Raw genomic sequence first — 21096 nt, 5'->3', positions numbered from 1 at the left:
CCCAGTCCTGCCTTCCCCCCTCCTCTTCCTGACTTCACCATTCTCTCTCTTCCACCACACCCTTTTTAAGCATGAGCACTTAAGCATATACATAAGTACTTCAGTGAACTTAGGCCCCCTCTCGCTCTGTCTTGTGCCCAAAGTTCCTTCTCTCGTCCCTCGGAGTCCATAAAATCCCTCCAATAGTTTCTTGTGCGTCTCCATGGACATTTCTGCCTTCTTTCTATCCCTCCCTTAGGTTAAGAGCCTCTTTCTGCCCAGCTTTGCTAAAGTTCATCTGCAAGTGCCCCCATCCCTGGGCACAGATAGTAGAGGGTTTCCTGCTGCCTAGAATGGGAGTAATCGCATTTTTTAGGCAGGTCCAACGCAAAAAGTGTTTAAAATCCATTCCAATGGGCATCCTTAACCCCCAAAAATGACCCTATGAAAAGCTCTTTGGAGCAGGAACTGTGTTCCTCTATGTGTTCATACAATCTCTAAGCATGGTTGGGTCCTCACCCATGACTGGTGCACCCCAACTACACAAGTAAGATGAAGCAATAATACTGGTCTGCTGCATTTCATGGTGTGTTTCACAACATTTCATGCTACAACGTTTCACCTTTGTTGTGCCAAGTGCAGGGCGCAACAAAATTACACGACTGGATGCTAATGGATGTGGGGGTGACAAGACAAGTCAAAGCAGGCACGGAAGTAACACATTTCCCTCCTGTGTACCAGGATGAAGCAGGATGACCTCCAACATTGACCCGCTTACCTGGACTCTCCTTCGTCTTCCACGTGCTCACAATGGACTGAGTTCAAGGCACTGACCTTCTTATAATCTTGAGGTGTCAAATATAAGTATTTGTATCCCTGTGGGGACAAATGGTTTATTTTACATCTCCTTGTCAGGTAAACTCTCCGATAACCTACTTCTAATAGGAAAATTCCCAGTAAGAAAGCTTTCCAGGAGATATATTCAATCATAACGGATTCTGATTTTAAGGCTGGGGATACTCACAACATCTGAAAAAAAATCAAGCTCTAATTGACCCCAGCGCTCTTTCCTGCCCAGGGCAGGGGGTTGGACCCAGTGACCTACTGAGGTCCCTTCCAAACCTAACATCTATGAATCTGTGACTTCTGGCAAAAGCTCTACTGACTTGCTGAGTCAGTGCCAAGTTAACTGGGTGCCCAGGTACCTGGTAAAACTGTGAAGTGAGAGACCAGTATTGCAAATGTTAGATGAGCCTGTGGAATATTACAGAGCTCATTGCCTCCAAGTGCCTCCTTACTTTATACGGATCATCGGGCTCCACCCAGGCCACGTGAAACATATGACGAATCTCCTCAGCCAAACCAATCCTCGCTCCGCTGTTGGCAGCCACGTAAATCCGGGGGATGCCCTGAGTTCGAGCAAGTTCAGAAGCCCGAAGATAGAGCAGGTCCTCCTGTGGTCCAAAGGAGCCAATTCGGTACGTGATGTCATTGCCAATGACTATGATATCACGGCCTTCTGGGTACTCGGGGCTCTTGAGGGTCATTTTCCAGGCCACCATACCAATCTGCAACCAGAGAGAGAGAAAGAAAGCATTTTAAAATATACTCTCCAATACTGGGACACAGCACTGCTACTCTTGCCCCCTCCTTTTGGTTATACCTTCCTTGAGGACCCCTAAGGGACTGCACAGCAGATGTGTTATCTCAGGAAAGACCCTTCTCTGCAAATTTTGCTGGCATAAAGTCTATGGGATGGGGGGACAGGAACTGACAGAGATGGATGAAAGGATGGACCTGGACCCACCATCACACGTGAGGACCCCTACCTCACATTATTGCACGCTTCCCATCCTAGACATGAAGTGACATTGATTCTCCCTTGACCAGCTCTGCTGTCCATTCAGGGATTCAACATAGATCAGAACCATCCTGCAAGGTCCCTCTCTCTTATGGCTGTTTTTATTTCATGTCAGGGAGGACAGAGGGTTAGTTAAAATGTTCTGTTTTGGGGTGGTTCATTTACCACGGTCCCTGCCACCTCAGGGGCCACCCCGTCAATCATACTTCAGAGTGACTCCCATACCACTCATTGCACTCTTTCCTCTTCCTTCTCATCTTTCATCCCTCTATTTTACAATTCTCTTCTTTCTTTGCTTTCTGCTTTTGTCCTGCATTTCTTTGGCTCCGTCCCTTTTCTTAGCCCAGCTACTGCTGCAGCTTCTGTCACCTTCAGCCTGCCTTTTCAAGTCCATGTGTATAAATGATGCCTTTTCACCAAGTCTTGCTCTTTTTTTTTTTCAACCTCATCAGATGATCTCTCCTAGTCCTGACTAATGGAGATGAGCAATATCGGTAGCTTGCACCTCCCATCTCTTAGCCGCTGCATATCACCGCACTGGGGAGCTGGCCATCATGGAATGCCATTAACAGATGTAAATAGCAGCATCCTCTGAAAGCCACATGCATCACCCAGTCTCAACTTGCCCGAGGATCATAAGCTCCGAGTACACATTCCTCGAGCCAAATGTGCATCCTCTGCAATCAGGAGGGTTGAGGCTCTCGCTGCTGATACTTGGAATCCTGAACATTATGAACTATGGCGGGTGGGGGAGAGAGGGGTGAAGAGAAGCCGGAGACAGATAGGTGCTGCTTAATACAAATCTAAATGGGCACAATACACAGATGAGATCCAATCAATGTCTCCAGCAAGATGCACCATAATGGGTTCGTTATATAAAAAAAAAAAAAGAGAGAGAGAGAAAGAGAGAGAGAGAACGGAGACAGAGAAATTAATCAGAGGATCATTGGAGGGAACGCAGACAGCAATCCAAAAACACAAGCCGGTTCCTTGTAGCTCCTTCCACTGCACCTCCCTTTCAAGACCTGGGGTCATGGGTTGACTGTGTCAGACTTTTCTGTGTCCCGTCTCATGGGGCGCCTTCTCCCCCACACTTTTTTTTTTAATGAGGGTGTGTAACAGGGGGGCCCGCTCAGGGTCGCTCGGCATGCAGCCCGCCCAGCTGTTCTTGGGCTAACCGCCCACCTTCTCACCCACCACGCCTTGATCTTAATGAACTAATTAGTTGGTAGTAAGCAGGAGGCTGCCCGTTTTTTGCCCCGATGCCAGGGGGCGCTATCTGCTGCTTCATTTCTCCACACTGCAGCCCAGGCCTCGCAGATGGCATCTAGGTGTTCCTGTCATCACCGGCCCCTCACTGGGCCGCAGAATCCTTCTATCAGGACCCCTCCAAGATCCCTCCATTCAGGCGGAGCTACCCTGCCTTCATTCGGCCATCTAACTCCCTGAAGCTATTTTCCCCTCTCGGGTGTGGTCCCCCCAGGACCCCGGCTCTCGGGCATCCCTCACAGCGGGCCCCGGCCCCAGCATGGGCCAGTCGAGGGTACTCTCTCGATCAGTATCGAGTCTCTAGCCCCTCGCTCTCTCTAGGGGCCCACCCCCTGGGCCCTACACATAAAGGGATAACCCAACCAGTGGTGGGGGCTAGGGGTTAAGGCGCCCCGACCTGCCTTTCACTGGGGTGGTAACTGGCCTGGCATTTCCTAGGGGCTCCCGCACCACTGGGAACCCCGCCAGGCCACCTGCTCCCAGCAGGGTGCAGTTTTAGATCAAGCCCAGGACCAGAAGCCTCCTTACCACCCCCTACAGCTCCCCCCTTACCTCCGGAGGAAACTCAGCAGCCCTCTGGCCAGGCGGTGTTGTTGCCTGGCCCCTTGCAGCTGAACTGGCCTGTTTATAGGGGCAGCCCTGAACCTAAAATGGCTGCCCTCATTAGGCACCTGGCAGCTGCCAGCTCCGGGGCCTTAAAGGGGCAGGCGCACGCAGTGCCCCGCCACTGGGTGATAAGTTCTTTTTCTGTTTGCCTCTATTTGCAGATGTACAGCTAAGTCTCAGCCTCTGACTGCAGAAGGACTGGAAGAAAGATACTGCATTCACAGGAGCGTCAATCCAGAAATGTCAGTGGGATGTTCTGGTCAAATACCAATCTTGTTGCAAAATTAATGAAAAGCCCAAATGCTGTACCAACCACTAGAGGCAGCTGGCTGGTCGCACTGAAGACCAAAGGATACTCAGCAGAGACAGGAAGGCGGACACAAACCACTTGCCAGGATCCCAAAGAGCAACCACACTGATCAAAAACAAAGCTTGAGAGCTTGCTGTCCACTTCCTTCATCACTGGACTTCAGCAGAGAGAGAAAAACACCTGGCAGTGGATCAGCTTCATCCTCCTGGCCACACCACAGGAGGGAGAAAGCTGAATATTAAGCATCTTGGGATCTGGCCCTTAAAATACTGAGGTAAGAGCATCAGGATTAACTCAGAGCCACTCCGTGCTCCCATCTGAGTGTGTCTATACCAGGCAAAGCAGATACCCTCCCTGTTCATTAGCTCACTGCACCCACATGCCCATACTGCTTCGTGGGACTGGCGTGAGTGCACACAGATACACACTGCAAGTCGCTGTGTGCTCAAACACACGTTTCACCACTACTCGACTCCAATCCTCACTGTACTTTGGATAGTAGGGAGGAAATGAGGGGCTCTGAGGGGGGAGTTAGGAAAACAAATGGTGTCGCAACTAATATTTGGAAGTGGGCACCCTTCAGAAAGTTTCACTACCAGCCCCAATGCCATGCTCGGCATGGACCACAGCGGCCAGCTCCAGGTCTTGTAAGATAGGGCAGAAAATAAAGACAGCGCTATCAATTGCACTGTAACTGCTTCCAAGGCAAGAGAGAGCAAACACCACTTTGTAAGTAAATATCTACACATAAAGAAGGGCTGACCGGGGACCAAATCTGGGACCTTCAGCACAAAAACACAGGCCCCACCATATAAGCTCTGCTAGTTTTCAGGATGCACCAGGCCCTTATCCTCTACACAGCAAACCATGAGGCAGAAAATAGTCACGGACACTAAAGACAAAGCTCAAAAGAAAAGTAAAATATTACTAACCTCAGTTTCCAGACAGGTAAACTGAGGCACAGAGGCATTACAATATAATTCAGAACAGAAACACAGGCGCTAATCTGGGGTTCTGGTTCTGTAACACACATCCACAGCTTAAATTCTCTTTGCCACACTGCTATGGACTAAGTAAGGTTTTATTTAGCAAGGGATTCATGAATTTTCACACATCCAAGCAATTATATAAATCCCTGAAAATAGTTTTATAAATAAAAGCTGGTACAGCCATATACTATTTTAAAAAGCACAAATGTGTCACTATAATATTTTATATCCGAGTTCTCAGTGCACCCCATCTTTACTGAGAGATGGCTAGTAATAAAAAAAAAATCCTGGGGAGAGCTAAGGGTTTTTTTTCCTCCTATGAAAGGCTCCATGAGCTGCTTAAATTTATGACTAGTGGGGGAAAGGCTTTCTATTTAGAAAAAAAAAATTATGTGATTTTTAAGTTAATGGCGGCATGCCAAAAAGAGAAGGTTCACAGGTTAATTAGCCAGGCTGAGTTAATCGCCCAAGAGCACTGCCAGAACAATTGCGGGGGATGGCAAGGGGTAGCGGTTTCAAAACAGGCTTTAAAAGAAACAACCACCAGCCGTAGCAGTTTAGAAGCGCTTGTCTTGCCACACTTGGATCCCCAGCACACGCGGCGACAGGAAAGAGAGCGAGAGCCCAGAGTGGGTGGGAAAAAAAATAAAAACAACAACCGTCGTCTTTAACTGTTTTTATGTTAGCGAAATGATTTGTGCCACAGTATTTCCATAAGAAGTGGGACCATTATTCTCCTGTAGAAACACATTTGGTTTGAAAAGTATCACTGGACAGAACGTGAAAATCAAACCAGATGAATTATTCACAACCTCCGATCAGAAGTGATCATTATTTCTGATGTTCCAATCTGTGATTAGGATTCAGTGCTTGGATGTCATGTGCTCCCTGAATAGCCCTGGCAATGCAGAATCACTTTGCACATATATATTACACACACACACAAGTTTATATATAATTTTATACACACCCTGTCCCTGCAGATCTTTGGCTTAATGTAACCGTTAACAGATAGTAAAAACATGATATTAACTAACGTTCGTTTTCATGGTGCTCATAAATGCCATTAGCTTGACACAGAGTGTCAACACTAATCATGGCCTAAAATTAACACCAAAATTGACTTCAACATTAATTGCGCTATCGATGTGAACAGTAATACACACACTGATGCAGCTACAAATTGACTGCTAGTGGCAGTCAGAGCCGTTGACAACAGATACCGAGGGGAATGGGAAGGAAACTAATTCCGTTCCCACTTCCAGTAACGCAGTGGATGCAGGGAGTGATAGCACACTGATGAGAGGGGTGCTGGGAGGGGGTTGACTCCCTTTCTACCACGTTCAGTAATTCCTGAAGAACTGTATTTGATATAAAAACTAATGTAAACTAGAACAGCTTGTTATTCAGCAGCCTCCGTTTATGAGCCATGGCAATCGTGTTATTTCACTCTATTTTGCTCAGAACAAGGATGACGTTCAATCCCATGTTCTTTTTGCCATGCTCTAATTTTCTTTCTTTCTTTTTTTTGAATTTGGAAATCTGGATGTGGCTCTATAAAGCTGCCCCACATGAAGAGTGGCTGGATTTTAAAATTCAGGGGCCCAACTCAAATATACAGGATTTCTTTCCAAGAAGCTTATAGTTACAAAAAAAACTTGTCTTATCCCCTGTTTGATTATGGGAGTGTTGTCATTGTGTTTTATATGTGTACATATGTGCGTCAGTAATATATATTATATATTGCATTAAAAAGGAAATTTCAAAGGCTACGGAGTCAAAAATTTGGTAATACCAGAATGAAGCATTAAGCAAAGCAACCTTAATGTCTTCCTTCTGTATTATGAAAGTTTTCCGCTACCTGACTATAATCTGCTTTTCTCTCCCCACAAGACTACAGCCTAATTCAAGACCTGAACCAGCACACAGGGTGGACAGTGAATGTGGCACACTGGGTTATATTTTGTTTTACATTGTTTTAAAAAAGGAATTTGGAGGGAAAAATCTCCCAGAATTTCTACCAGGTGCAATCAAGACCTCTTACATGGGCCATCACCAGGATTCGACTCCAAAACGTTCAGATCCATAGAAAAGGCCTTCTACCACTTGAGCTGGAGACACCGGTAACAGTAGTAGGACATTATCTCATATGTGAACCACATATTCCACAGGGACATAATGCACATGTTGTGCCAAAAGATTACATTATTCACTAGACAGCAGCAGAAAGCTGAAGATCAGGACTCCTGGGGTCTGTTTTCAGCTCTGGAATGGAAGTGTGGTTTGGTGGTAAAAGCAGATACTGTATACAACACATGATATTTGTGTTACATGTAAAGAAGCTTTGCTCAGGAAAAAGAGAAAGCAGTGAAGTGAATGAATGGAAAGAGTGAGAGTTTAATTCATGGGTCTCCTGGTTCCTTCCAGAGGGCTAAGAGGCATGTTGATGGAGGCAGGCAAGCTAGCAAGCAAACCAGAAGGCTGGCTGGCAGTTCAGCAAGGCAGAGGAAGCCACACGGCAAAGCTACAACACTCAAACAATTACAAGACCGTGAGCAATGGGGTCTACTGTGAATGGACAAGCTATGATTTTCCAAGCTCTGAAGTTTGGCTCAGATGTGGACAGTTAATCAGGGGTAGAACAAAAAAGCATCTTAGCACTCCGTTACCACTTCATATTCTTCGTGTAGGCAACACGTGGGTCTCAAAAGCCACTGAAGCATTTTGGTTCGAACTTTCCAAACAAGACAATCACAAAAGTTCTATCCTAAACAGGGACACGACATTGAACATTTCGGGCCAAATAGTTAAATCCTAGGTAACAAGCAGCAGATGCAGGAAGGGGCATGCAATACATACAATTACATGTTCAGCCTACAAAATGAACATATATGAACATTAGGTGTACAAAAATATCTACAAACCTCAAACAATCCCCTTGAGTTTACATAGGAAAAAAGAGCCTCACAGCGTGGATAAATGAATGATTTGCTATAGGTAACATGGGCTTCTTTTGGAAGGCTAAGCTCTAGGGCTTTAACTTCCCCCTTATCGTAGCAAAGGAACATGCATGTAGGCCGTTACTGCAGAGTAGATGATGCACCACCCATCTTACCCCTTGGTAAACTCTTCCCATGTCCACAACTTATTTTTCTGGCTTCCTCGAAAATCTTAACCATAGCACGCACGTGCCATAAAAGAGAGGGCTGGAAGGCTGGAAGATACGTCACATACGCACAAGGTTTCAACACAAAATTTTACAAAATTCAACTTACTAGAAGTTAGACAGTATAGAAACCACATTTCTAGTCCACCCCTGAACAGAAGTATGTGCTGTGCAGAGCTGTCTTTGACTATATGAAAGCAACTAAAAATGGGCTCAACCACTGGCAAAGACGGTTTTCTCCCCACTCCCCCGATATTCTAAAATCTCAAGATTGGTCCAATGGATTTTCTCACAAGCTTTCAAACAGTTGCCTCTGATTATGGCTAACAATGAAAAGATCTGCCTCAAAAATAGCCAGCAGGTCAGAAGAATCCTAAAATTGATGCCTCCCGCTGCTATTATACTTGTGTCCCCTTTATAAAACCAGGACTATTGTCTGCGGTAAAGAGAGAACCAGTGAAGTAACTGCGGTGCATGAAGGTCAGGCAACCCAACCAATCTGAGTTACCATGAAGCATCCCCCGTTAATCATACGACTGCAACTGAACTCTGAGCACGAGTCTGCAAAGCCCATATAGTTCCCGTCATCCGTATCTGTCCCCCATCCATTACAATCCTCAGAGCTCAAAGGCATGTGTGCGTGCATGTTGCAAAGCATAGCATAAGCAGGGGGCCAAACTGCCTTTGCTATAGGAGAATCACATTGTGAATCTGCACCCAAGTGCTGCATAGGAGCAGACATCATCCAGTTTCTCTGTTATATAAGCCCATGCCAAAAACCTCAGGAGCCTGTGGTGGGGTTTGCTCCCAAAACTCACCAAGAGGAAGGGGTTTGAAATGCATGGAGAAAGAAAACAATTTTGCATCTTTTGGCTAACCGACCAACTTGGGGCATGTAGCACAAATACCTCCAGTTTTCCCCCATGCTTTCCCCCCATGTTTCCATAACAGGCTCCAAGGTTTTAATGTGCTATGCCAGGCAATGAAACAGGACCCACACTGTAAAAGTGGTTCAGGTCTTCAACTTAGAGTGCACCTCCATAGCCCAGCTGGGTTACTGCACCAAAGCTCCAGCTCTACTTCACCCAGTTCCTTTCTGTGATGCACCTGGCCAAATCTTCCCTGGAAAGAAAGCTTGCAAGGCTCCAACTAAAACATCCTATTAGAGATGATTTTGAAACTCAAGTTACTGAAAAGGAAAAACTGTGACATCTAGTGTCAACAGGAAAAACGACACTTTTCACAAATATACTTCATGTGATCTAAATGGATAGGTAAGTGCAGGGTATTACCCTGCGGGACCCAGTTACACTCATTTTCTCATTGTCTTTGATGCTTAATTCAATCCCCATCAGAAAAGGGCACAGCTCCACTGGCTCCAATAGTGTTGGTCAAAGTTTAGAAAATGCATTTGAGAAACAGAGGGCTGGCTCCTGTTAAAAAGGGTGACCAGTATAGCAGTGGCACAGGAAAACCAGCACGCTTTCACTGCTAGGATTTCAGATTAGTGTTTGGATACTCAGTCTTCAAGAGGTGATTTATGAAATTCCCCGATTCAAAGCACAACCACTGCGCTACGGACCTGATTTTCAGCAGGGCTACCCAAATGGAGCAAAGAATGCCTCAGTACCCTCGGGGCACTGCTGGGTACTTCGGGAACCTCCAGCCCTGTGCTAATGCTCCAGCACTATTTGGGGCATCCATGTTCTGCTATGACTGCGTGGCTATAAAACCAGACTACAGAGTCATATGAAAGCCTCAGACACAGCTTTGTTATAGCTCTAGTGTAGCCAGGCTCAAACAAAACACGTCAGCCATGCACAAAAAACAAAACATCCAAGAGGTCTCTACACATCCCTGATCCTGTCTCTTCCAATTCGGCGTATGTTGGGCACCTCCAGCCTCTACTCACTCTCTCTATAGGTCTTCAGGACTTTGCAGGTCTGAGCCCTAAGAATAACGTGGGGTTTTTTTTAAATGTAAAGACTCAAACTAGCGGGAAATAAATTTAGAAAGATCCTATGGCATAATCTAAACAAGCTGAATGCACTTACAATGATTTGACTGACAACCTTAGAAAGTGGACTGTTCTTGTAACTCTGTGCAATGCTATTTTCTGTCTTCAATGATTTAATTTTTCTATTTAACATAAACGCTCCAAAGCCATGTGTCCATCCACTTCAAAGCTCATTCCTGAGACACGGAGAGCATCTGCCTGGTAGGTTCCTAGCTTTTGCTATGGCCACAGTTTGAATTAGCAAATCATCATTCTGTCGACAGCCTTGGTTCAAACATACCAGAGAAGGATTTGCTGAAGTTATTCTGGGCTCTTTAGGCCCAAAAGAGTTTTCAGTTTTTCGTCATCATGAATTTAGTGCTTGTGTAGCTCCTGCTCTACTGGAACCTCAGGTTTCAGCATCCTGAGTGAGTGCCCTTGGCCACCACGTTGCTGCCAGTTCAGTTCACCCCTGATCTCTCAGTCTCCCATTTGTAAAATAACAGTGATAGCTTTGAAACTGGAACCTGAATCATCATCTCCTTCATCTTAGTTGAATACTCCAGCCATTGGGAATCGGTGTCTCATTCTCTCATCAACCGAATAATTATTTATATGAAGTGGAATAAGCCCAGTAGGACAGATCCGAAGTCCCACCTCAAAGTAGCCATTAGCTTTGAAGCCCTGGTCTGAATCCAAAAGAGAAGGAACTCGAAGGTGAGTTTCCTATAACCCACATGACTGCTGTAGCTGCAGGGCTATTGGCTGTCCGGGGGTAAGCGAGGGCCATACTATACCATCTTTCTCTGGTTTTAGTCAAAAATTCTGTTCTGGATAAAAATGTTAAGTATGCCCTCAGCAGTTTCGCTTCAATGAACTGGCATTTTCCAATGCAAAACCATTGTGTTGGAAAATCCCCAATAAGTGCCAATAGTCACCTGCTCTCTGAGACCTTAACTGAGACCAGAGTCCTCAAACTCCTGTCCAGTGATGGTGATTTCCCAGTACTACCAACCAAGTTGGTATTACCAACCAACTCGAAGAAAACAAAGGCTCATTCTTTCTATGACCAACCTCTTCAAAGCTGTTTTGCAGCAGATCTTTGGGGCTGTGGATAGCAAAATCACAGCTTTAATACTCTTCATTCTGTCCTCATTCTCCATACCTCTGAATCCCCTTTATACACTGAGCTGGCTTTGCCCCTCAGTCAACAAGAGATTGTCTTCACCTATTTCCCCTGCTTGTGTGGCACTGTCACATTATATAGTGCCTAAGATTGATTTAACAACTATACCTTTAATGGTCTTGACCTCATAACTTGTCGGTATTATTTTATTTTGATGATCAAGAACTCAAAGTGCAGAAAGCCTGACCCAAGTTGCCAAGCAAGCAAACCAAAAACCAGGGTGAGAAGCCAGGAATCTTGCCCACATCCACATTCATTCCTTTCAGACCATAATGTGTCCATTTTAATGAGAGTCACTGTAGAAGACACTTTTTTTTTTTTAATGAAAGAAGTCAATGTGTCCATTTGAGGATAAATAACTCTAAAAACAAATTCAGACAAGGTAAGGAGCAAATGAAAAGAATTTTAAGTATTTGGAAAAGGATCTACCATTTCACCAGTCTTGCTGAAACATCAAATACAGATTTTCCTTTCTTCTCCCCCTCAGGTCCACTCACCTTCTGCTCAGTCACTACTACAAGCTCCTGGATGAGTGCAGACTGTCTACTCCTGTTAGGTAATAACAGTCTGCATAACACCTAAATAGCAATGTCCAGCATCTCTGGATCCACCTTATTGCTGAGAAAAGTGGAATGGCTGCATTTAGAGGTTTCTTTTTAAACATGCATGCTGGCTTGGCTTTACCCTGCTTGCCTTTACTGTACTAGAGATGAACCAAACCTCAGCTGCCCCTCCTCTCCCCACATCCAACTGTCTTCTTGGTGAGAGGCACTTGAGTGCACGTTCATGACAAATTTGTTTCTTCAGCTAAAAGAAATTAAACCGTAAAAGCCTAAAGTCAGCTCATCCTGATAAAGTGAGCGCACCACAGAGGAATGCATCTGTCTGACAGCTTGTCACCTCCTCAGTGTCACCTGTCCTTCAGACTTTTGACTGCTCAGCCCTCTCCCTTAGATTGGCCACTCTTGCCCACAGACTGGCCCTATTGTGTGCCCAAGCTATTGGTAACAGAATTCAATACTAATACTTCAAACCTCATTCTGGCCTGTGGAAACTAACTAATCTAGCTGAGAACTGGCTCAGCTGACATACTTTACCAGCTGTCCTGAGAGTTAGGCACAAACCTCTCCAGGAAATGAGAGAAATGGAGGAAGATTTCCTTTACTGTCCCTCTTTCTCTGCTGCAGTTGAGAAGAGCTGGCACTGGAATTTCACCTTCAGGGCCAAGGCTCTTCTCAAAGCTACTCCTTTGAGCAAACTTGGGGAAACTCGCTAAGGTGCCACTCAACATTGCCACATGCTTCCATGCTCGGTCATCCTCAAAGAATACAGACAGCAAAAAGCAGGGATAAACACCCCAAGTCCTAAACCTGTATTTGACCATTATCTTATTTGAACCAGCTGTTATTTATATGGTCATGTTAGTGCTCTTTGTGATGCTAAATCACTGGTTTCCACAAAAGCCACAAGCGAGTCTTCCAAGGGTTAAAAAAACCTCCCCATTTTTTGTGGTCTTTGGGTACAGAATCTCGTATAATAAGACTATTTGTATTCATACTGGCAGAGTAAACACTACATGTTCATGCCCAGGCAGCTCTGTGCTTGTAATTTCAGCTAGAACAGAGCTCTGTCCCTAAGGGACTTTGCTATTCCCCCAGCCTCCATCCGCTCAAACGCAGAATGAGAGCAGAGAGAAAGAAAAAGATCATGGCAAGAGTCTCCACACAGCACTGCAACCTCAGCTTTCACTCACTAAGACGCCTCCACCATTTCTGGTTTTAATTACCTTAGTTAAAATACCCATTCTAGGCCCAGCAGCAATGAGGAAACCGACCTATCCTTCCTTAAACCTGTATTTACTGATTAGGTTAGACTCAAAATATATATATCTCTGAAACCTTTCCCTGACAAAGGGCTTAGAGCGAGATGTAATAAATAGTGCTGAAATTCTCTGTCTAACATTTCTTTGCATCTCCTACTCTAAAAAAACCAAATGATTTCTTATCACTATTTTCCTGATGTTTTACATGTAGAAACATGACTGTGGCCAGCCTAAACCCGTGTGTCCAATTAAAAGGTGATTGTGAGCTTAATAATCCTATTAAAAATATAAATCACTCCTCTACCTGCTCACATTTAAACAGATTCACTTTTTGCAGTTCACTTAGGCTGGACAATGAAAATGCACTAATCAGGTTTCCTTTTGCTGCTGGTTTATTACCCTGTTAGCTCAATGTTGCAACCTTTAGGTTTCAAACCTAATGATTCCTCCACAGGGTTCAGGAGCAGGGTCTGGATTTCATCATCACAACACAGACTTTAACACTTGAGCTAAGACCTGAACTCTATTACCCTGGTAGCATAAGTAGGTTGTTAGTCGCTAGTAAATCAGCCATTAAAGGGGAACGTTTGTTGCACAAGCTTTTCCGGCATATTTACACAAACACTGCACAGGAATATTTCAATATAAGGCATAACATTATTTTCATTTGCTAAGTGAACAATATACACTACCACTTATCTTTATAAAAACAAATATTTTGTTCAAGTGTTCCCCTTCAAGTGGAAACTCCTGCATGTCTCTCTGAATTAAGAGGGACTGGGAAAAGATGGTGGCAACACAGCATGAATGTAAGTTTGAAACAAAACCATAATTTACTCAGGAGATTTAAATACCCATTGTACACAATGTATTAAATTTTTAATGAAACAAAAATCTCATTTTCAAGCCAGGGATTTCATCTACAGAAAGGCAGATGAATAGATTTTGTGCCTGGCTTGGTATCTTCCCATTACAATTGTCCAAGCCAGTCTAAACTGTAGTGTGGTGCAGGAAGAGAGGGAAGATCCAGAAAGGGTCACTTGCCTCGTTTCCACCAGGTAGCCTGTTCATGTGCACCAGCTGGCCTTGATCGTCCAGGACCAGTTCGGTATAAGTCAGCATGTCAGAAGGCAGAGGCGGTGTAGACAGAATTGCACATTCGTTCATGGAATCCCAGAGTTTAATCAGCGACTAGCAGGGAAAAAATTAAACTCGTGTTAAAATTACAGAGTCTTAATATTTTGGCTGTAATTCATTCTGAAGCAAAATCAAGACAGACATTTTTTCTACATCTATTTGGTCTTTAATTGCCCAACTTCCAGCATTTGGCTGATGATATTTATTAGATCTCATCTCACTTGAACCTTTAAACCATGAACGAGGATTGCAGCCAAAGTAACATTACCTGCAGTAATGGAATTTGATATATGACCCAAAAAACAAGGTACAAAGTTCACACTAGCATACAGCAAGTCCAAGAGCAATGAAGCTTACTGTTTGTTCAGCAAGCTCATTCATTGGGGTCTCATCTATACTGGGCTTGGTTAATCTCCATTGGTGCAGCTCCACCATTAGTAGCAGAGAAGTTGCAGAGGTAACGTGTGAGCTATTACCAACTCAGTGCAGATTTACAGTGTGTACAGACATTTCTTCTTCCAGGAAACTCTCCTGGAAGTGATTTAGCCCATGTTGTTCCCAGGTTCTTTTTCTCTTAGAGCAGACATTTTTACTCTGGGGAAAAAAAGGCTGAACATCTGTACACTCGTGGTTGCTGCTCTCCCAGGAGAAATCATGAGTGTACAGATGTTATGGCTTTTTCTCCCAGAGTAAAAATGGCTGCTCCAAGAGAAAAAGAACCTGGGAACAACCAGGGTTAAATCTCTTCCAAGAGAGTTTCTCCTGGGACAGCAAATGTCTGTACATACTGACAACACAAGCTGACTACGGGCAGTCTGAGTTAGCCAATCGGTGCTGCCCTATGCACTGTTGCCAGACAGACTAAGGGAGCCCGCCGAGCATACTGAGATATGTGCATAGGACCCCCCTTGGCTACATAACTGCAAGTTCACCACTCTTCAAGGCTTCAACATCTGAATGTCTGTACACGTAGCTCTGGGTAAGTTTTTCTACCATTAAAACAAACCTGGGAGAATTCTTCCCAATCATCTGAATGTGTATGCACAGTCTGTATGAAGCCTTAGATGATACTGAGGTAAAAAAAAATATGTTGCTTCCACACTACTGCTTTCACTGTTCCCTCTGCTCATAAAGCTACAGCAGTGAAGAATGAAAAGTTCTACGCTTCCCCACAGACTCTTCTTTAGATCAGCAGGAACTGCAAACACTACTGGACCTTCAAGCTGCTGGGCTCTTCTGATGAGCAGGAGGGCTACCTTTTAACATGCTTTCCTCATGCCAACCACCGAACAGCCCACAGAGGCCTGTCAATGAAGATTTACCTGCCGAAACATCTCAGGAATGTCATAGACATATGTTGTCCCTAAAGACTGTGCCTGGAACCTCTTGGACTGAAGGAGGTCTTTTGTCACATATGGGGTGTTGATCAGCATGCCATGAAGTGGTCCCTGTTTATCTCCATATGCCTGGAACATAATCTGCAGAAGAAAACATTACCACTATAAAGATATGACATGACATCCATAAACCTAAATGGAAATGTCCCCACAGAATCCCTAGTTCACTAGGTTTCCACTAGATTGTCCAGTTCACTTGTGTTCTCCCAAAATATGACAATACCTGCAGATCCTATAATGACAAGGTTCATCACGACTTAGTTCTTTATGGAAACAAAGTTGGACCATTACTGTAGATCACTGACTTTTAATAACAACACAGTGGTAGGCAAAGGTGCACAACCACTTCTCCATGGAAAGAAGACCATACCGTAGACTATTTCTTGTTCACCTGTACTTACTCTGACACTGTATGCCGATTGATTGCGATAGCTGAGAGCAATGAGGGGAACTTTATTATTTATGTAGTTGAATAGCACTGTACAGGAGCTAAATACCATTCATATTCCTCATGACTGATCACGGAAGCCAGTTCAAGACTTGCATATGTCATTCGGTTTGAAGTTTTGATATTACAAGTTTAAAAGATTCTTCCAGAGTAGTGACATGAGTTATCAGCTGCCATACTTCACAGTGCTATATATTCCACTCATCCAGGACTCTATAGGAAATGTATTTCCTCTGATGACAGTGAACTACAGTGAGTGCTGCTTAACTGGGACAACACTGAACTAGCGATGCTTAAGGGTGCCACATTTGACTGGAGCCAAAGGATTAAATTGTTCTTAATGGAGTGGTTGTTTGGCTTGACACTCCCAACCATAGTTCTTCAATTGAGAAGTTGATGGATAAAAAAAAAAGAGAAAGTAGTGGCATTCAAGAGAGACAGAATTCAATAAATGATGCAATAAAATATTATATTGACTTAAAACACCACCTTAAAGACTTTACAGGCGATATTTGAGAAAATAAAGCAACCTGCTCTAAGAGATCTATTTAATCAGGAAGACAAACGCTTATCATGATGCCCCAGCTAAGAAGCTTTGACTGTACTAGGAGCCCAATCCGACCTCTGCAGAAGCCTTTTTTGAATGATGCAAAGTGGAATCAGGCCTGACAGAAGGCAATGAGTCCAGGAGGCACAGCACAGGACTGGAAAACAGAAGACCTGGGTTCTGCCATGACCTATCTAAGTTTCCATACCACAATCCCTGCATGCAGCAGTGGTTTTTTAACTCTCCTAACAGAGTTCTCAAGATGCAAACCATAATGCTTTAATAAAATGGGGGGTTTTTTTTAGACTGAAGACGGTGGCACAGGCCAGTGATTTACTACCTGGAGTTTAACACCTTGAGACCTCCCATAAAGGAGAAATCTAAAAGATTTCTCATTAAACAAGAAATTGTGAGGAACAAATAGTTTTCAGAATCATTAGCACCGTGGGTTACCATCTGAGTTTTAAAAGCACAGACCAACTTGAAACTATTCTGAAAATTATATCGGAATCATCCCTCTTGTCCCTTGAATGCTTTGACTGAAATGTATTTAAGGCTATTCTGGGGAAAGGAAAAAAAAAAAAAATATATATATATATATATCTCAATACTCAACAAAAATGCGGCCCCTCATCTACCTGTGCACTAACTTCAAAAAATTCACATCTTAGGATGATTTTTTTCTGACCCTCTCATCAAAAACAGAAATTAAAAGAAAAGGTCACCTTGACAAATGACCAATGAAACACGCATTTTAAGCCCAGCAAGTGAAGCTTAACAAAATGTCCTTTTCTTTTCCTTTACTCCATTCAAAGGCAGAAATAAAGTAAAACATGTGGACACTATCTGCTCTAGGATCTCTAGACCTGGAGAGACTGCCTGGCTAAGCAGCCTGCAAGAAAAATTTGGAAGGAAAAAAAATATATATGGTGACTCAGCACAATGTATTTGACACAAACAACCTCCAACTGATTTATTCTGTTGCTACCGCCGCATGGCAGAGCAAAGGGAGATGTAAAGTCATTTCTATATTTCAAATGCAAAGGGAGATGTAATTGCAAAGGGGGGGTGTAAACTTATTTCTCTATTTCATTTTTTCTCATGCATCCAAGGTCTACATTTTAATCTGCAGACATTTGAGTTGTTTATGTAAAATATGTGTAGGCCATACAAAAGCACAAAAGACTGTTAGTACAGACAACCCCTGCAGAAAAGTCCTTTTGAATGCAATAAAGATGACACCAATAAGGTTCTCGAAAAATTTAATAGGATTCCACAGAAATTAATTCTCTCTAGGTACTGAATTTAAAAGGCATTCCCAGAGATTTTTCAGCCTGTTCCGAAGTGTGTAGAAAGAATAACATCTTCTATTAAGTTCTACAGGATAGGTCCAAAGCGTGTAAACGGTGCTGGCTTCCTGTAACAGTTCAAAGGATTTTCCCACAAAGGAAAACAGCATGAACGAAGCAAAGAGCAAGCAAATGGCTTGAGAACACACTTCAAGCTACACTACTTCTCTTGGAATAGCAATCCTTTGTTGACTGAAACAATAATGCACCATTTGGTATTTGGATCACACACCACTCACCACCTGCACACAACCATACCTGGGCTGTCCTGGAATCTGTCACCTCCTTGTAGAGGCTGATGTCCAAGTAGTAGCCAGATTCATTGGTCAGGAAGAGACGGATAGGTATCGCTTTTCCAGTTGGTGTCAAGCGAATGTTGATTTTCAGCTCTGCTTGAAGGACACGGAGTTTCCACAGGCGGCTTCCATAGCGCATCACCATGCTCCGTACAGACTCTTCAATCTTGGCACGTACAAAGAAAAGGGAGTTTATGTCACCTTTCTGCTCCAGACATGACACTGCCATTTCTGCTTCTCACAATGGGTCACAACAGAGGATGCACGCCAACATGTGGGGCTGCTAACAAACCCAAGAGTGAGCTAACAAGGCTTCTTTCTCACCTCTTCAAATCAGACCACCTTCCTTTCCTCCCTCTCCCTTGCATTGAGATCCCACCCTGCAGAAGCAGTAGACATTGCATCTGAGCATGCTGACAGTATGCTGTAATGATACTACCAGTTGGCTTAAGGGACTGGAGAGCATGGCACATGAGGGAGACAGCGTGTTATTTTCATTAAACACTGAATCCCTTTGGGACCAAAATGAGATCGACCATGTGTCCTTTCACTGAAGTTCCTGTACCACTGATGCTATGTGAGCTTGGAGTTCCATCAATTCATTCCTCAGCTATTTTTAGGGAAGGCGCTTCGTCAACTAATAAAGTTTAGAAATGCCTGCAATAGACTGGAGGTTAGGCTTGAGCACGGTGTTGTACCCTTTGGCACGTAACCCCTCCAACCAGCAGAGAGCTTCAATGCTGTGTGCTCACTCTACTGAATTTCCATGTCTCATCTCTTGCAAATATTGTTCTCAGCTAGGAATTATGAGATGCAGGAAAGCACCATGAAAGTGAAAACCTTGGCAAACAGTTAAGTAGCATTTATATGCACGATAACCATGTTTCATTGCACGTACAGTACAGTGCCTTAAATCAACAAAGCAATTACCACTTGGAGCTTGTTCCTGTGCTGTTTTATTAAACTTTATAATATACTCCTGTTGGTAAATAGCGCATATTAAAGTAAGGCAATTTGTAGGCTATTTCCACCTTTCTCTCCAAAAACCTCTTTTCAAAGGCTGCTCAGGGCAGAGGCAATGCTGCACACACAGGAGCTGATCATCACTGTTGCAGGTTTCAGCTGGTGTCCATGGCTCTGAGAAACAGGGTGCATGGCACCTCTCGCAACAAGGTGGGGCTTGAATTAAGTAATCAAATGTACATGTGGCTTAAAATCCAACGGGCAGGAAACTCTGAGTTAAGTAACTTATTCCACTCTTTTTTTCTTTGCTCTTTTTTGTTATTTTCCAAAAAAAATACTCATTCTCATTTGCTTTAAACAATTAAAAGAACATTGATTTGCAACTAAATGTAGCTATTAAGCTAAGTTTAGTCCTAGTTTTGTTAACCAAGATAGAGTGTAGGTATCCACAGTTATTTAAACAATGACATTACCTTAACATGCATATATTCAGTTTCCCAATTTTCTTCATTTTTAACATTAGAAATTAGTGAGTGAAGCATTTCTTATTTACTGAATAATAAGTTTGCTTACTCCTGGCTTGTGTCAACTGCATGTGAACAGTAATGGGAACTCAATGAAAATGCACAAACACCGTATTTTAGAAGAGTTTAATCAGTTATGTAAAATTACCTTAAATCTGCTGGAAAAAATAAATTTATCCAAGCCCCATTTGTATTTAACACTAAATTATTAACTAAACACAGGAAGTAAGCTGACTAAAGGACATGGTAACCACAGATATGATTCTGAATAAACTGGCCACCAAACTACTAGCTGCATCCCCGGAAGTGAAGAAAGTGTTGCCTCGGCACCTGCTGAGGAGACTACTGCTGTCAAAAGCTGGTTTAGCACTTCTTCAGCTCAGTTTCCAGGTGCTTACAGACTTCTACCACTTCCATGGCTTGATTTTTTTTAAATCGTCAGCATCAAGCAAAGTCCCTGGATATATTTTTAATTATTTAATATATTATTGTTAGTTTAAGCCTTAACTTAGATTGTCATATTTTTAAATATACCTGATAAAAAAATTAAAAATAAATATTTGTATTTCTCTATTTACACCCCTGACATTTTAAAACCAGCTGGAGTGCTTCTGGCCAAACTACCTAAATGCCTGCACTAACCAAGGAGCTCACAAACCTGGTCTCTAGCATTTACGTTAATCGATGCCACTGTTCCCAAAAGTTTAATCTGTGTTTTCATGGGAGCAATATTATCTACTGGTTCTATCCTGCATGATTTAGAATTGCAGTTAACATGAAGAAACTTAAGTCAGGCAGAAAAAAAAAAAGCACCATACCTAAATCCAGTAATTAGTTTCCTGGGTTTCTGATACAGAGCAGCAAATGAAATCTATTCTTCAATCATGGTATGAGACTAAGTGGATTCAGTCAGCAGGAGAAGGCCAGCCCAAGAATAACCAACAGCTTGTAAGTAGGAGACACGTACCTTAGATGGATCCATGATGACAGTGGGCACAAAGTTTAAGAAGATGTGATTGCAGTCCGTGCGCACGTTGGTGTTATTAAACGCCACCTCCAGCTCATCCATGGCTTCCAAAAGCAAGCGCTCCCCTTCGTTCTGAAGATACTCAAAGGAGGCTTCCTGCAGGAGATTGCCAACAGATTTCTTATCTCATGCTAGCATCCCCTCCACCCCAAACCCATTGTATTAGACTATAAAAGACCATAGCGGAAAACAACAGGAAAAAAGATTATAGTCGTTTTGGCATA

At 43.4% G+C, this 21096-nt stretch overlaps 1 protein-coding gene across 8 annotated transcripts in view; it reads right to left on the bottom strand.

Moving 5' to 3' along the window:
* Positions 1-21096, bottom strand: part of ACACA (acetyl-CoA carboxylase alpha) — a 166330-nt gene that overhangs the window by 62993 nt on the left and 82241 nt on the right. For all 8 annotated transcript variants that reach the window (XM_090025369.1, XM_090025367.1, XM_090025368.1 and 5 more), the window contains 6 exons: positions 20813-20968; positions 18321-18524; positions 15644-15799; positions 14229-14375; positions 1278-1547; positions 758-855 (listed from right to left, as the gene is read on the bottom strand). In XM_090025369.1, coding sequence (XP_089881495.1) covers positions 758-855; positions 1278-1547; positions 14229-14375; positions 15644-15799; positions 18321-18524; positions 20813-20968 — 1031 coding nt within the window. The remainder of the gene's footprint in view (positions 1-757; positions 856-1277; positions 1548-14228; positions 14376-15643; positions 15800-18320; positions 18525-20812; positions 20969-21096) is intronic.

This window comes from Crocodylus siamensis, chromosome 13, assembly GCF_052110815.1.
Source record: "Crocodylus siamensis isolate JL-2025a chromosome 13, ASM5211081v1, whole genome shotgun sequence".
Taxonomy (NCBI): Eukaryota; Metazoa; Chordata; order Crocodylia; family Crocodylidae; genus Crocodylus; species Crocodylus siamensis.
This window is presented reverse-complemented; position numbering and strand designations above follow the sequence as displayed.